Source organism: Cervus canadensis, chromosome 9 (assembly GCF_019320065.1).
Source record: "Cervus canadensis isolate Bull #8, Minnesota chromosome 9, ASM1932006v1, whole genome shotgun sequence".
In the NCBI taxonomy this organism is placed as follows: Eukaryota; Metazoa; Chordata; class Mammalia; order Artiodactyla; family Cervidae; genus Cervus; species Cervus canadensis.
Window position 1 is genome coordinate 17,489,419 of NC_057394.1, and position 17,324 is coordinate 17,506,742.

At 42.6% G+C, this 17,324-nt stretch overlaps 2 protein-coding genes across 2 annotated transcripts in view; one reads left to right on the plus strand and one right to left on the minus strand.

Annotated features, from left to right (window-relative positions):
• The window catches only part of LOC122447240 (ATP-binding cassette sub-family C member 4-like), a 914,448-nt gene that overhangs the window by 618,480 nt on the left and 278,644 nt on the right, over positions 1 to 17,324 (minus strand). The window lies entirely within an intron of this gene.
• Positions 1 to 17,324, plus strand: part of LOC122447592 (ATP-binding cassette sub-family C member 4-like) — a 160,581-nt gene that overhangs the window by 55,729 nt on the left and 87,528 nt on the right. Inside the window, exons 14-18 of the mRNA XM_043478289.1 lie at positions 7,175 to 7,271; positions 10,925 to 11,122; positions 12,476 to 12,616; positions 13,347 to 13,384; positions 14,195 to 14,289. Of these exons, the coding sequence (XP_043334224.1) occupies positions 7,175 to 7,271; positions 10,925 to 11,122; positions 12,476 to 12,616; positions 13,347 to 13,384; positions 14,195 to 14,289 (569 nt within the window). The remainder of the gene's footprint in view (positions 1 to 7,174; positions 7,272 to 10,924; positions 11,123 to 12,475; positions 12,617 to 13,346; positions 13,385 to 14,194; positions 14,290 to 17,324) is intronic.

A 17,324-nucleotide genomic window follows, 5' to 3' on the forward strand; every position in this document is an offset into this window, starting at 1 on the left:
CTGTACTTCTGTGTCTCTTTTTCTGTTTTGCATATAGGGTTATCGTTACCATTCTTTCTAAATTCCATATATATGTGTTAGTATCCTGTAATGTTCTTTATCTTTATGGCTTCATCTGAAAGAGACACGTGCACCCCAGTGTTCATCGCAGCACTGTTTATAATAGCCAGAACATGGAAGCAACCTAGATGCCCATCAGCAGATGAATGGATAAGGAAGCTGTGGTACATATACACCATGGAATATTACTCAGCCGTTAAAAAGAATTCATTTGAATCAGTTCTAATGAGATGGATGAAACTGGAGCCCATTATACAGAGTGAAGCATGTGTCTTTTTGATTTATAGTTTCCTCCAGATATATGCTCAGGAGTGGGATTACTGGATTATAACGTAATTCTGTTTTTAGTTTTCTGAGGAACCTCCATAGTCTTTTCCATAATGCCTGCAACAGCTGATATTCCCCAGCAGTGTAGGAGGATTCCCTTTACTCCATTCCCCCCCAGCAACTGTTATTTTAATAATGACCATTCTGACTGGTGTGAGGTGATATACCTCATTGTAGTTTTGATTTGCATTTCTCTAATAATTCAAAATGGTGAGCTTCTTTCCATGTGACTATTGGCCATCTTGATGAAAGTGAAAGAGGAGAGTGAAAAAGTTGGCTTTAAGCTTAACATTCAGAAAGCTAAGATCATAAAAAAAAAAAAAAAAAAGAAAGCTAAGATCATGGCATCTGGTCCCATCACTTCATGCAAATAGATGTGGAAACAGTAGAAACAGTGGCTGACTTTATTTTTCTGGGCTCCAAAATCACTGCAGATGGTGACTTCAGCAGTGAAATTAAAAGATGCTTACTCCTTGGAAGGAAAGTTATAACCAACCTAGACAGCATATTAAAAAGCAGAGACATTACTTTGTCAACAAAGGTCCGTCTAGTCAAGGCTATGGTTTCTCCAGTGGTCATGTGTGGATGTGAGAGTTGGACTATAAAGAGAGCTGAGCACCAAAGAATTGATGCTTTTGAACTGCGGTGTTGGAGAAGACTCTTGAGAGTCCCTTGGACTGCAAGGAGATCCAATCAGTCCATCCTAAAGGAGATCAGTCCTGGGTGTTCATTGGAAGGACTGATGTTGAAGCTGAAACTCCAATACTTTGGCCACCTGATGCGAAGAGCTGACTCATTGGAAAAGACTGGGAAAGATTGAGGGCAGGAGGAGAAGGGGACAATAGAGGATGAGATGGTTGGATGGCATCACCAACTCTATGGACATGGGTTTGGGTGGACTCCAGGAGTTGGTGATGGACTGGGAGGCTTGGCATGCTGCAGTTCATGGGGTCGCAAAGAATTGGACATGACTGAGTGACTGAACTCAACTGAATTGGCCATATATATGTGTCCTTTGTTGAAATGTCTATTTAGTTCTTCTGCCCATTTTTTGATTGGATTTTTTGTAGTTGTTCTTGTTGAGCTGTTTGTGTATTTGAAAATTAAGCCCTTGTTGGTCACATCATTTGTAGTATTTTCTCCCATTCTGTAATTTGTCTCTTCACTGTGTTTATGGTTTCCTTTACTGTGCAAAAGCTTGTAAGTTTGATTATGTCCTGTTTGTTTATTTTTTTAATTAAAAAATATTTATTTATGTCTGTGCTGGCTCTTTGTTCCTGTGGGGCTTTCTCTCTAGCTGTGATGAGCAGGGACTTCTCTCTAGTTGCAGTGTGTGGGTTTCTCATTTCAGTGGCTCCTCTTGAACAGAGCACTGGCTCTAGGGTGCGTGGGCTCAGTAGTTGAGGCTCCTGGGCCCCAGAGCACAGGCCCAGTAGTTGTGGTGCATGGATTTAGTTGCTCCATGGCATGTGTGATCCTCTAGGACCAGAGATCAAATCCATGTCTCCTGCATTGGCACACGGGTTCTTTATTAGTGCGCCACCAGAGAAGCCCCTGTTTGTATATTTTTACTTATATTTCTATTGCCTTAGGAGACTGACCTAAGGAAACATTGGTATAATTTATGTCAGAGAAACTCTAATCTCTTCTAGAATTTTATGGTGTCACATCTTATGATTAAGTCTTTAAGCCATTTTAAATTTATTTTTGTGCATGGTGAGGGGGTGTGTTCTAACCTCACTGATTTACATGCCTGTGTCCTTGTGTCTTAGTCTCCTCTTCATCTAAGCACACCAGTCAGATTAGATTAGGTCCAGTATAACTAAGGGTAATGATCACCTTTTAAAAGTTCCTGTCAGTGAATTTGACGGTACTGATGGTTAAAAGTGTCAAGTGAATCTGAGGGGACATGATTGATTTATAGGTCCTGAATAGCAAAGTAGAGACTTCAGCAGAGTCCAGTGTGTGAGAGGGAGACATGTGAGGAGCTCTGAGCTCTGGACATGAGGAGGTGGGATTCCATGTCCTCTAAGCAGGGATCGTTAGTCTTTGGTGGAACTTGCCCAAATTTTACATGTGCTCAGTGTTGAGGTGATGAAAGAGTCATGGAGATGGATGATGGTGATGGCTGCACAACTATGTGAATGTACTTAATGCCACTGGCCTGTATGCTTAAAATTGTTAAAATGGTAAATTTCATGTTAGGTATATTGTAACACACATACAAACCTGCATAGTAGCACATAATCTTTGAGAATGAGAGAACAGAGCAGATGACACATGGCTTGGCCTCCAGCTCTCTGCTCTGACCTCCCTTTCCCACCCTCTCCTGTTAATAACTTGATGAATTTTCCCTCAGAGAAGTGCCTTGTGTCTTGTCGTGACTTCAGTGACAGGAGCTTGTCCTGTGCAGGGATTCCCCACCCTCACCCTCCTGGCATCGTGAGTATCTCAGCCTCCTTGTTCCCAGCGCCCCAACCTGAGCTCATAAATGTGTGTCACCCCATCTTGTGAGCATCTGCACAAGTTCTCCATCAGGGCAGGAACAGATTCTGCTGGATGTTGCATCCGTGTCACAGGGGAAGGCAATTGGTGTCAGATATAGTGTGCTGATCACAGAAGTTCTCCTGAGTTCTTTTTCGAACACAGGAGATATTTATAAAATCCTTTCAAATATTTTGGGTGCACCACTTTGGATATATATTTGATAGAAGCAGGCTTAAGACTGTTGTTTGCTAATCAGAACCACATTCTCTAGGGAGACTTAAAGCAAAAGCAGAGAGCATGAAAGCAAATTAGGAAATCACTCAGCAGCAACTGGAGGGTGTTTTCAAGTTAGAGAATTGGATGGAACAATATGCTGTGAGATATGGTGGTCACGTGGAAGCTTAGTCATGTGAAGGGTTTTGTATTAAAAATGAATGAATAATACTTTTACTTATGATTAGCAGATTCCTTCAGTCATGAAGGAAGATCATTAAGGTTCATGAGTTTTACATTATGCTGTGAACACTAAATGAGTTCTGTCACCCACAGAAGGTGAGGGGCCTTAGGTGAACCAATGCTGTCTCACCTGTGTCCAGCCATGGATCTGGTCCTGGTTCAGCCCCACATCCCAGACCTCCACCTCCTGCATTATCAAGTCTTCAGTTCTGTCCTGATCAGATTCCCACACTGCTGTCTACACAGCTCACCCTCCTGCTCCAGCCCTTCACAGACCCCTCTTCACATTCAGGAAGCAGCTCCAGGTCCTCAGACAGAGAATAGGCTTCTTTGCTGTCTGTCCCCATCAGCCTTTCCAGCTCATCCCCACACCAACTCGGTATCCAACTGTGCTGGCTCCGTGGGGGTCCTTTCTCACCCTGTCTGTCTGTGCACACTGGTCCCTCTATCCCAGAGCAGTGCACAGGACACAGGACGGTGGGCCCTGCCGTTCTTTCCCATTCCTCCAGGGGGCGCCCATGCCCTCTGTCTTCCGACAGCCCTCAGTGGGTGCCCTTGACCATTTATGAGTCCCCTCTACCCACCCCCAAACTGTGAATGCAGGAAAGTGCCTCAGCCCAGAGTGTTCAGTCCTGACCCCTGCACCTGCTGTGTCTTCTTCCAAGATGTTTCCCCAGAGAGTCTCAGGGCTCCCGTGTCTCCACATCTAAGACAGCAGCCCCCCTTGGTTTTTCTTTAGAGCACAGGTCACAGCCAAATAGTGCATTTTCTATACTTGTTCAGTGTGTCCTCTACATGGTGCAGAGCATTATCTTCTTTTTTTTTAAAATTAATTAATTTATTTTACTTTACAATATTATATTGGTTTTGCCATACATTGACTTGAATCCTCCATGGGTGTACATGTGTTCCCCATCCTGAAGCCCCCACCACCTCCCTCCCCATCCCATCCCTATGGGTCATCCCAGTGCACTAGCCCTGAGCACCCTGTCTCATGCATCAAACCTTGACTGGCAATTCATTTCACATATGATAATTTACATGTTTCAATGCCATTCTCCCTTATCATCCCACCCTCGCCTTCTCCCACTGAGTCCAAAAGACTGTTCAATACATCTGTGTCTCTTTTGCTGTCTCACATACAGGGTTATCATTACCATCTTTCTAAATTCCATATATGTGCATTATTATACTGTATTGGTGTTTTTCTTTCTGGCTTACTTCACTCTGTATAATAGGCTCCAGTTTCATCCACCTCATTAGAACTGATTCGAATGTATTCTTTTTAATGGCCGAGAAATATTCCATGGTGTATATGTACCACAGCTGTCTTATCTATTCGTCTGCTGATGGGCATCTAGGTTGTTTCCATGTCCTGGCTATTATAAACAGTGCTGTGATGAACATTGGGGTAGACACGTCTCTTTCAATTCTGGTTTCCTCAGTGTGTATGCCCAGGAGTGGAATTGCTGAGTCATATGGCAGTTCTATTTCCAGTTTTTTAAGGAATCTCCACACTATTCTCCATATTGGCTGTACTAGCTTGCATTCCCACCAACAGTGTAAGAGGGTTCCCTTTTCTCCACACCCTCTCCAGCATTTATTGCTTATAGACTTTTGGATAGCAGCCATTCTGACTGATGTGAAGTGGTACCTCATTGTGGTTTTGATTTGCATTTCCCTGATAATGAGTGATGTTGAGAATCTTTTCATGTGTTTGTTAGCCATCTGTATGTCTATATTCTATCTTGACCTGTGGGTGGATCCTCAGCACTTAGGACGGTGCCTGGCTCCTCAGCAAACCTCTCCCGATTGAATGAATGGAGGTGGGGCCTCTGTCTGTCTCATTTGTGTCCCCTCCAACAAGGGATGTGTCCTCTCTTAAGGTAAAAGTGAAAGTCACTCAGTCATGTCCGACTCTTTGCAAGCCCATGGACTATACAGTCCATGGAATTCTCCAGGCCAGAATATTGAAGTGGGTGGCTTTTCCCTTCTCCAGGGGATCTTCCCAACCCAGGGATCAAACCAAGGTCTCTTGCATTGCAGGCAGTTTTTTTACCAACTGAGCTATCAGGGGCCAGTCCTTATATATGATTATATGTGGGATTATAGGATTAACACAGACTTTATATTGGAATAACAGCTAAACAACTGGTTGCTGACTCAGTAATTTCTATGTCATGACTTGGAAATCTTTAATCTAAAAACTTGGAAAATAGTGTATTTTCCTAATGATTTGGATAAAAGCATTTTTTAGGAAAAAATATAAAGCCATCAACTGATCACTTTCTTGTAATGATTTACGTTATCTCATCTGTGATGGACTGTTAAGAAAACATTTAAAAACTTTTGTGTTGGTTGGACATAACAGCCCATTGGATTTGATTAACATCCACCTTCAGAGACTACTGGCAGGTAATTATGAATTAAGGAGAAAAATTTCTATTTAAATGCTTTAGTACTATATCTGAAAAAAAGTGTTAGTCAAGAAACCTAGTATGAATGCTGAACTAACACATGTTAAAGAGTAAAAATGAATCCTTTTGGACTTAATGAAGCGATGGTGTATGTGTATACATCCTGGAGTCTTGCTTCTAATCACAGACCCAGTGTCCAGAGTGTCCCTTTAGGACTCTTCTGTCCTGAGTCCAAAGCACTTGACCATTTGTTGTTAGGAAGAAGTGGAGAAAAGGACTGACGTTCACTGAGCGTATTGGTGGTTTGATTTCTTAGAAGGTATGGATGAGTTGTCATTGATGTTGTTCTGAGATGGTGAAACTGAGATTTACTCTCTTGTCCAACATTGTCAGGCTCCTGAGAGGGACTGAGCTGCTGTCTGCTGCCTTCAGACTCTCCTGACTCACTCACAGGCTGAGTTCTGGCCCAGGTTCCTGAGATTTACTCTGCAAGGGGCTCAGGCTCTCAGAGTACCTGCCTGGAAACCTGCCCGTGGTCACCAGGGCCCCAGACCTGGACACTCGCTTTCCTAGAGGTGTTGTGGACCCTTTGGGGTTAGACTGGGGCTGAGTTATTAGGGGTCTGCATTTAAAATGTAGGAGCAGTTTTTTTTTTTTTTCTGTGAAAAAAAATTTAAGGTTGAATAGTAAGGGGGATCTTGACTATAGAGAACTGGCATGTGCTCTGAGACTTTGGGTGATTTCCACTGTGATTCGGGCCATTTGGAATACATTCATTTTATTTTCATGTTTGGAAAGTGTTCAGTCCTAAAGGAAGAAGACTTGCTTTCTGGATGGAACTGGGAATATTGCAGAAACTAATGGAGGCCACGCTGGCATTCATTTTTTATCTAATGTTCTTTGGAAACAAGTGTCTAGCAAATGCACTGTGGCAAAGATTACCAAGAATCTTAGTTTTTTTTTTTTGTTGTTAATACTTACATCATTAATTATAATTACATAGAAAGGTGTCTAAGAATGTACACATTTTTATGTGACATAGATCCCTCTCCTCCCATTCCTACATAGCAATAAAATAGTATTTTAGTTCAGTAGAACTTCAGAATCTCAGTATTAATTGTTTTTATTTATGAAACATGTAAATAATTGTTAAACTGGGTTTTAGAAAAAAACCTTAGCTGTTGGTGCCTCCTTCACTAGCCTGCTTTTTTAAGCAGAGTTAGGTTCAAATTTGCTGCTGATAAATTTAAAAACATAATTGGATTAGTTGATTTATGTTTATTTAATATTTATTATTGATTTGGCATTTAAACTGCAGATCTTTGACTGCTGTGTAGTCTTTGTCTTTTTCTTTTCAAAATATAAGTTTCCAGTTTGAAGTACCCCCATTAATGTGCTTTTGCATACTGTACCTTTTACCTTTGTAGGTGTATTCGTCAGGCCTTGCAGGAGAAGATCACAATCTTTGTGACTCATCAGTTGCAGTACCTAGAAGATGCAAGTCAGATTCTGATACTGAAAGATGTAAGTAGTTTCTAGAAGTCTGTGGAATTGCTAGCACTCAAGTGTGTTGAAGGACAGACATCCCCACAAGTCACTCTCCTCGCATTCATGGTAAACACCCTCTTCTCCCTAAGTTTTATGTCCCCTTCTGCTCAGAGCTGCTGTTCATGCCTTGGAGGATGAATCCAAAGACCTGTAGCCAACCAGGCTTTTCTGTTCATGGGATTTCCCGGGCGAGAATACTGGAGGGGGTTGCCATGTCCTCCTCCAGGGGATCTTCCCAACCCCGGAACTAAAACTGAGTCTCTTACCATTGAACACTATCTCATTGACAGGCAGATTCTTTACCACTAGTGCCACTTGAAAAGCCCAGAAGTATCACTACTATACTCTAAGCCTACACTCTAGGGCTTCTCTTGTGGCTTAGCTGGTAAGGAATCTGCCTGTAGTGTGGGAGACCTGGGTTCAATCCCTGGGTTGGGATGATCCCTTGGAGAAGGGAAAGGCTACCCACTCCAGTATTCTGGCCTGGAGAATTCCATGGACTGTATAGTCCATGGGGTCACAAAGAGTCAGACATGACTGACTTTCACTTTCTTTCAAACTCTAGGCTGCATAAAACCTAGGTTACCGAATCATCACTCTTCTAATGAAATCTGTTAAGTGTAATGATGTAATTTTATTTAGATTTTTTTTTTATTTTCTTATTCCATGACTTAAGGCAAAGTTTATTACTTAGAAATTAGAGATACTTAGATCTGTTTGTATCCAGGTGATTGTCATATAGTTTGCCTCAAGAGCATCTACCATTAACACGAGAAGTGAGGTTGGGTAGCTGAGCACCCGGGTCAGAGATGCCCACTCTGCTGGTGTCTCCAGTTGCTGGTCTCCCTGCCCAGGTCTCTATATGCCTGATACATATGGGAGCCTGTGTAGCAGGAGGACAAGGCCCTGCCCTCATGGGGCTCCTGTTCTTACGGGGAGGATGTGACAGAGAGAGGTGGACTGACATCCTGGCTGCCTCCCTGATGAGCTGGTGCCTCATGGGGTCTGAGTGACATGAAGGTGGGGACCACGCAGTCACCTGGGGGAGGCGGGGTCTGAGGCAGGGGGTCCTAAGGAAGGAGCTGACCTGACAGGTTGGAGGAACGGCAGGAAGACCAGCGTGTCTGAGTAGAGTGAGCAGGGATATGGGAGGGAGCTGGTCTCTGAGCTGTGGGCCTGGAAGTAGGATGGAAAGCTTAGACGGTCCATAGAAGAGGAGGGATGTGGTCTGATGTAGGAGTTAAGAGATTCCTCTGATGGTCACTGGAGTGGGGACAGCAGAAGCAGTTACAAGTCTTAGTAAAGCTGAGGAGACAGAAGTGTGAGCTCAGGCTAGAGTATCAGTTTCGAGAGCTGCCGTAACCAAGTACTGCAAACTGGGTGACTTAAAACAGCAGAAGTTTATCATCTCCCTGTTCAGGAGGCTTCAGGTCCCACATCTAGGTGCTGGCAGGGCTGTGCTCTCCTGAAGGCTCCAGGGGAGAATCCTTTCTTCCAGCCTCTGGTGTTCACGGGCCTTCCTTGGTGTTCCTTGACTTCCAGCTGCAGCACTGTGGTTTCTGCCTCTGATGTCACATGGCCATTGTCCCCGTGTCTGGGTCTCTACTCATAAGAACATCAGTCTTATTGGAGATAACACTGCTCCAGTATGACCTCATCTTAACTTGATTACATCTGCAAAGATCCTGTTTCCAAATAAGGTCATGTTCATAGGTGTCATGTTTGAACTTCTCTTTTTGAGGAGGGGGCACCATCCAACCCGCAACTCCTAGCATGACTGGGGGTGGTGTGGAGATTAGTGAGAAGTTTGCAGACTTGATGGTTGTTTAATGCTTCATTTAACCTATGCTTTTTTACTTCTAGATCTCAGCACCTTTGTTGTTAACCCCTGAGTGCTCCACAGGCCCTTGGTCAGATCCCTGACTTCTGAAATGAATCTCTGCTCCAAGAAAGACTATTAAAATACAGAACCCCTGCCTCTCTGAAAGCAGTTCCATGTGTCAACTCTTTCTCCACTCCTCTAGAAGAGGCTAAGGTTTGCAAGGTTGAGAGCAGTTGATTTCATGTTCAGAGGGGGTGATTCTAGTGTGTAAACTGCAGTGTTGATATTGACCCACTGAGCACAGGATCAGTGGGCAGGAGAATAATCTATTTAGCCAGTCCCTAGATGTTTTGGGGCCCCCTTATTGCTTCCTTTCAGGACACTACCTACAACTTTAGTATTAACAAAACAACTATTTGTCCACTGGTGAGCACTCCTGGATGAGTTGGAGTGCTCCTCACTGTTTGTGTGGTTCCTCTCTCACAGCAGAGAGGGGATGGCTGCCCCCCTTGTCCCTTTGGAAATGTCAGTGCTTGACTGCTGAGAGAAATTGCTGTCTTTGTACTACCAGTCATTTCATTGTGCATATTATAGATTTGATGTGGGGAGTGGTGATTTCATTAAAGAGGTGTGTGAGTTTTGCCTCTGCTGTGGAACAAGACACAATACATTCTGCATAATTTTCTAGTTCTGCAGTATCAGACAATACCCAGATGCTTCCCTGCATTTCTCCCAGTGGACCCCCTCAGGGAAGAGGGTAAGAGGGGTCCCAGTGAGGGTCCTGGGCCATCGCCCTCCACCTGAGCTGCCTTAACCACAACTGCTCTCAATTGATGAGTTTTGCATCCTGACATTTTTTTCCTCTGATGTTTTATTTGCTACTGAGGGGATCAGCTGAGTCTGGTTTCATGGGGTCAGAAAATAGTGAAACATCTGCACATTATTTTATATGACTTTGTAAGGGAGGGAAACTGCAAGGATGTGTCACACATGTTCAAAGAAAATGATTTGATTTGCTGTAGCTTAAGCAGTTGCCTAATTTGGGGAAGCCTAGTTGGTTGCATGTGGTTGATTGTTCTGAAGTTTTTTCTTGGATCTAAGTGCATTGATTCTGGCTTAGGTTTTGGTTCGTGGGCACAGACTGCCAAGGCTTTACAGCCACCCCAGACCCTTGGCCTCCTTGTTTAATTACTTTATCAGGTGGAATATTGAATTTTCAGTTGGGAACTTGCTGAGTGTGTGGGGCCAGTTGTAGAGACCATGGAGATGCCTCTCATTGGTTTTCTGTCCGGGACTGGTTCCTATTATCCTAGCTGGGCACATGATAGTATGACAGTGACAGTGGTCACTGAAGAGTTAATGAGTTACTCTTACCTATATGTAGATATGCTTGTGCCAACTCTCGGTTAAGTTTAAATTTCTTTCCTGGAATTGTCACATGAGGCTTCTCTTGGTTCCCATGTTGTCTAAAAAGACTGTGCTGATCCTGCCACCAACCTCTGTACTTCTTCCTTCCCTAAGTGCCCAGGGTAGTCATGTCAATGACCTTCATTTTTAACACATGAGCACACCTTTCTTTCACATCCCCCAGCACCTAACACAGGGACACGGTTTGGCAGAGAACACAATGCTCAGTTCTGTCCTGAGCTGACTGAACTGAATTTCTTAACAAGAATTCTAGACCCAGGCATCATTTTTTTGTTATAAAAATCATAATTTAAGACCAGATAACTTTTTTTGATTAATATTTAGGTTGGTTTAATATTATCAAATATAAATTAATTTCTCTCAACTTTTTTAATTTTAGGGCAAAATGGTGGAAAGAGGAACTTATTCTGAGTTCCTGAAATCTGGGGTAGATGTTTTCTCCATTTCTGAGAAGGGAAATGAGCAGTCTGGATCATCTCCAGTTCCAGGAACTCCCACTGTGAACTCTGAGTCTTTGGTTCAGTCTCTCCAATCTCCCAGACCCTCGCTGAAAGATGCGGCTCCAGAAGACCAAGATGTGAGTTTCTCATCCTGCAGTGTGCCCAGGTCTGTCTGCTCTTGGTGGTCTCACGGACCTTCAGTCTGCTCTGCTCATGACATCTTCATTTGTCCCAAAGTAGACCCTAAGGTTCCCAAAGTCTTGTTCCATGGAATTGGTAGAGTTAGAAGAGCATGAAGGGAGCAAGCCTGCTTGGGGTTCCCCTTTGAGTGTAGGATGGAGAATCTTATGGAGACCAGGAGTGGGTGCACTGCTATGAATTTCTGGGTTTATGTGGCTCACACTGATTGAGAACTCTTCAGTTTACCATAGTTACATCCTAGTCATGCTGGTGGCCCCTGGCTTCCCTTATGCATCCAGAGGCTTAATGTGAAGACCCCCTTAGACTGAGTCCTGCTGTTGCCACATTAAATCAGCTGCTTTTCCTATATGTTGGAATGTTCTGGCACTGCAGGTGGCTGATGGAAGTATTTTGCCTCAGTGTCAGATGGTTTATGATAGGTCAGAGGTAATGTGGGCAAAGGACCTGACACATGGTAGAGACTTTGGTGTTAGTTCCCATCTTCCTTTCTTACCCTTCAAGAAAGACCACATCTTATCAACCTTGAATCCCAGTGGCCAGGAGAGAGCCGAGGACACACTAGGCTCCTGTGGTGCTATAATGCATTCTAAGTCCTCCAGACAGAAATGCACTAGAGCTCCCTTAAAAACATATGCAGATATTCCCTTGATAACCAAACCCTCAATATCCAAACCCAGGACCCTGGAATGACTCTGATAAGTATTCAGATTAGTTGTTCACTTTCTAAACTCAGGAATCACTCTCTGAAACTTAGGAATCAAATAGATTCAAATCACATGCTTGCAATGTGCTATCCAAACTCATATTACTCCAACTCTCTCTGTGAACTCAGTTTACTGTATTTGGCTAGTATTTTGGGCCCTAAGTATGTTTTATGTTTCTATCATTGAATGACACAAGTCATCTAGAGGAATACATTAGCTCCATATCATTTTGTGTGTTACCTTAGAGCAAGCTTCTGCAGTTATAATTGATTTTGTTGTGTGTGTGTTGAGAGTCATGTTCTATTTTAAGCAAAGGTACCCAACAGTGAATAACCTCATGCGAATGACATTTCCTTCTTTCTAATAGATTCCTAGAAGTAGGATGGCTGGGTCCAAGTGTAAACACATATGTGATTTGGCTAGATATTCCCACACCCTTCTCCATAGGAGATGGACCATCCTGCACTCTTGCCAGTGTATGAAATGTGTGTTTCCCACAGCTTTGCAGTGGAGGACATTGTTGAACTCTTCACATTTGGGGTTCATTTTTAAAAATTTCATCTCACTGACATATTCCCCTTCTAGACTGAGAATATACAGGTTACACTACCTCTAGAGGACCATTTGGAAGGAAAAGTTGGTTTTAAGACCTATGAGAATTACTTCACAGCTGGTGCTGACTGGCCTGTCATCATCTTCCTTATTCTAGTAAACATCGCAGCTCAGGTATGTAAGGGTGTTTATTTTGGTTTGTGCACTCAGGTTGATATTTGCATACTATTTATACTATATTTTATAATTATTTTTAAATATGTGTTTTAAGAGATTTATCTCAAAGAGTTGGCTCATGAAGTTGTAGGCCTATCTGGGTGAATGTGAAATCAGAAAGGCAGGCCTACAGACTGAAACCTCAGGCAGGAGCTGACCCTGCTGTTTTGAAGCAGAATTTCTTCCTCCTCCAGAAAGCCTCAGGTTTTGCTCTTCAAGCCTTCATCTGACTGGACGAGGCCACCACAGTGTTGAGGGTGGTCTCCTTTCCTGAAGTTCTGATGACGGATGTGAACCACATCCACAAAATACCTTCATAGCAACATCTAGATGAGTGTTTGGTTGAATCACTGGAGACTGGCCCAGCTAACCTGAAACCCAGAACTGACCATCACTGTACCTGTTAAGCTTTTTGCTTTGAAAACTCCCAGCATTAGTTTTGTTATTACTGCCTTTTGCAGTCCACTTGAATTTGTATTGAAGTACGGTATATCTGGGAAGCAAAGTTTTCCAGGGGAAGGGGATTTCTTTTAAGCATATTAAGTTGTAAGATGCCCTCCCCGGAGCTGTGGTCACCTGTGGGGCTTGGCGCAGACCTGAGCCAGAAGGACCGTCTCCGTGTCCTGGAGCCTTCCCATCCTCCACCCTGGTGACGTCAGTGTCTGAGTGACTGTGTTTCCTGCTCCAGGTCGCCTACGCCCTGCAGGACTGGTGGCTTGCATACTGGTAAGTGATTCCTGGTCTGACCCAAAGTGCTGAGAAATATACACGGAGCCTCACTTTCCCACAGAGTCAGGGGGAGACATGGGGCTAGTTCAGCCTCCTCTTCTGACCCTAAGGTAGTTTCCCTGAAGAAAGATGAAAGTTCCTGCAGTTGGTGTGTGATCCCCCTGTGGTCCTTCCTCATGTCCCTCCCCATAGCAGCTTCTTCACAGACAATTCTTTTTTTTTTTTTTTTTTTAACTGTTAATATTGTATTGCAATATAGCTGATCAACAATGTTGTGATAGTTTCATTTGAATAGCGAAGGGACGCAGCCATACATATACATGTACTCATTCTCCCCCAAACTTCCCTCCCATCCAGGCTGCCACATAACATTGGGCAGAGTTCCAAGTGTTATACAATAAGCCCTTGTTGGTTACCTGTTTTAAATATAGCAGTGTGTGCATGAGCATCCACACATTCTAACTATCCTTCCTCTTGGCAACCATAAGTTCATTTTCTAAGTCTGTCTTCACAGATAATTTTGAAAACTGAAAGTCGTGATTCAGATTTTTATTTTATTTATTTTATTTTTTTTCATTTATTTTTATTAGTTGGAAGCTAATTACTTTACAATATTGTAGTGGTTTTTGTCATACATGTAAATACATGATTCAGATTTTTAAAAGGGAGATACACACTGGGCCTTTCAAGCTGGGAAACACTTTCCAGCATAATATATATTTCTTGAATTGAGGTAATTTTTTTGTGATATTTGTGTAAATTCTGTGTATATCTATAGTGTAATACTTTTTATTTCCTGTTCCATAGGGCAAATGTACAAAATGACCTGTATTTTGGGAGATATGTAAAAGAACATGAAGATGTAGTGTTTGTTCTGAACTGGTACTTAGGAGTTTATTCAGGTAAAGCTGAGTCATCTGCTCTGTTATACCAGAGTTTAAGGCGCTTACAATGAGTCTGTGTGAGCAACAAGGGCTTCCAGAGTAATTCAGTGATGTCTTAACAGACTAAGTGTCTGAATCGCATTTACTCTATGAATTAATTAAAATAATTATTTTAAAGATCTACTAGAAGAAAAGAGATTGAATGGGGACTCTTAATTTGGTCCATACTGGATTTTGGTATTAAACCAGGATTGAATATTGAGAAAATCAGCCACTGGAAATATGTAGCTATTGTGTATTCTAATAGGGGCTTTAACTAAATTTTATATCGCTGTATGGATGGGCAAGGGGATTAGAAATGGATCCCTACCCTGTGGTTCAGGTTGTTCCAGTTCTGTCTGAATAAACCTTGGCTTTTATTGATCTTGGATGAAATCCTCTGACAGCATGGGCCCCAGATAAAAGCAGTATTCCCTCCCAGGTATGCAAAGCTCCCCTTTCCACACTGCTCATTACCTGGACTTCACTAATAATTTGAGAAGCTAAGCAGGGAAGTCCATTGTCTAGAATTAGGATTCCTTCTCTTTCTTACCCTGAGATCGCAGTGTTACCTCCTCCCCAACTGTGTGATTAATTCAAACTTTTGCTTGCCAGACTAATATTATCATGATTGTCTCTATTCACAAGAGTATTTAGAATATATATAGCATAGCATTATGTATTATTTAAAGGATGTCTTTAACAAAAACTTTAAATGTCTTCTTTATCCATTAATCTGTTGATAGACATTTAGGTTGCTTCCATGTTGCTATGAACACTGGGGTGCGTGTGTCTTTTTGAATTATGGTTTTCTTAGGATATGTGCCCAGTAGTGGGATTGCTGGGTTGCATGATGGTTCTATTTTTTAAGGAACCTGCATACTGTTCTCCACAGTGACTGTAGCAATTTACATTCCTACTAACAGTGAAAAAAGGTTCCCTTTTTCCACATCTTCTCTAGCATTTATTGTGTGAGGTAATACCGTATCAGAATTTTGATCTGCATTTCTCTAATAATGATAATGAGCATTTTTTCATGTGCCTCTTGGCCATCTGTATATCTTCTTTGGAGAAAGGTCTATATAGATCTTCTGCCCATTTTTTGATTGGGTTTTTTTTTTTTTTAATATATATATATTAAGCTGCATGAGCTGTTTGTATACTGTGGAGACTAATCCCTGGTCAGTTACTTATTTTGTAATTATTTTCTCCCATTCTCAGGACTGTCTTTTCATTTCATTTATGGTACATATATACACTGGGTCGGGGGAGGGGGGGCTTCCTGATAGCTCAAATGGTAAAGAATCTGCCTGCAATGTGGAAGACCTGGGTTCAATCCCTGAGTCAGGAAGAACTCCTAGATAAGGGCATGGCAACCTACTCCAGTGTTCATGCTTGCAGAATTCCATGGACAGAGGAGCCTGGCAGGCTACAGTCCATGGCGTTGCAAAGAGTTGAACATGACTGAGTGACTAACACACATATACACTGGAGTATTACTTATCCATAGAAAGGAATGAAATTAGATCATTTGTCGAGACATGGATGGACCTAGAGTTTGTCATACAAAGTAAAGTAAGTCAGAAAGAGAAAAACAGAAAAAAAAAATACTTTAATTAATGCATATATATGGAATCTAGCCTCTTTGTGGGTCTCTGCATGGCGAAGGGGCTGGCATAACTCAATGAAGCTATGAGCTATGCCATGTAGGGCCACCTAAGACAGACAGGTCATAGTGCAGAGTTATGACAAAATGGGATCCACTGGAGGAGGGAATGGCAAACCACTCCAGTGTACTAGCCAAGAGAAACCCATGAAATGCATAAAAAGGCAAAAAGATAGGATGTCAAAAGATTAGCCCCCAGGTCAGAAGGTGTCCAATATGCTACTGGGGAAGTTCAGATCAGTTCAGTTGCTCATTCATGTCCGACTCTTTGTGACCCTATGAATCTCAGCATGTCAGGCCTCCCTGTCCATCACCAACTCTCGGATGATTGAGTAGGTGATGCCATCGAACCATCTCATCCTCTGTCATCCCCTTCTCCTCCTGCCTTGAATCTTTCCCAGCATCAGGGGCTTTTCCAATGAGTCAGCTCTTTACATCAGGTGGCTAAAGTATTGGTGTTTCAGCTTCAACATCAGTCCTTCTAATGAATATTCAGGACTGATCTCCTTTAGGATGGACTGGCTGGATCTCCTTGCAGTCAAGGGACTCTCAAGAGTCTTCTCCAACACCACAGTTCAAAAGCATCAGTTCTTCTGTGCTCAGCTTTCTTTATGGTTCAACCCTCATATCCACACATGACCACTTGAAAAACCGTATCCTTGACTTGATGGACCTTTGTTGACAAAGTAATATCTCTGCTTTTTAATATGCTGTCTAGGTTGGTCATAATTTTCCTTCTAAGGAGTAAGCGTCTTTTAATTTCATGGCTGCTATTGGGAAGAGCAGAAGACAACTACTAATAGCTCCAGACAGAATGAAGTGGCTGGGTCAAAGTGGAAATGACACTCGGTTGTGGGTGTGTCTTGTGGGGAAAGTTAAAATCTGATGCTATAAAGAACAGTATTGCATAGGAGCCTGGAAAGTTAGGTCTATGAATCCAGGTAAACTGGATGTGGTCAAACAGGAGATGGTAAGAGTAACATCGACATCTTAGGAATCAGTGAACTCAAATGGACAGAAATGGGTGAATTTAATTCAGATGACCATTGTATCTACTACTGTGGGCAAGAATCACTTTGAAGAAATGGAATAGCACTCATAATCAACAAGAGTCCAAAATGTAGTTCGTGGGTGCCACCTTAAAAATGACAGAATGATCTCGATCCATTTCCAAGGCAAACCATTCAACATCTCAGTAATCCAAATCTATGCACCGACCCCTGATGCTGAAGAAGCTGAAGTTGACCAGGTCTATGAAGACCTAGAAGACCCCCTAGAACTAAATGCAGAGTTCTAGAGAATAACAAGGAGAGACCGGAAGGCCTTCTTCAATGGACAATACAAAGAA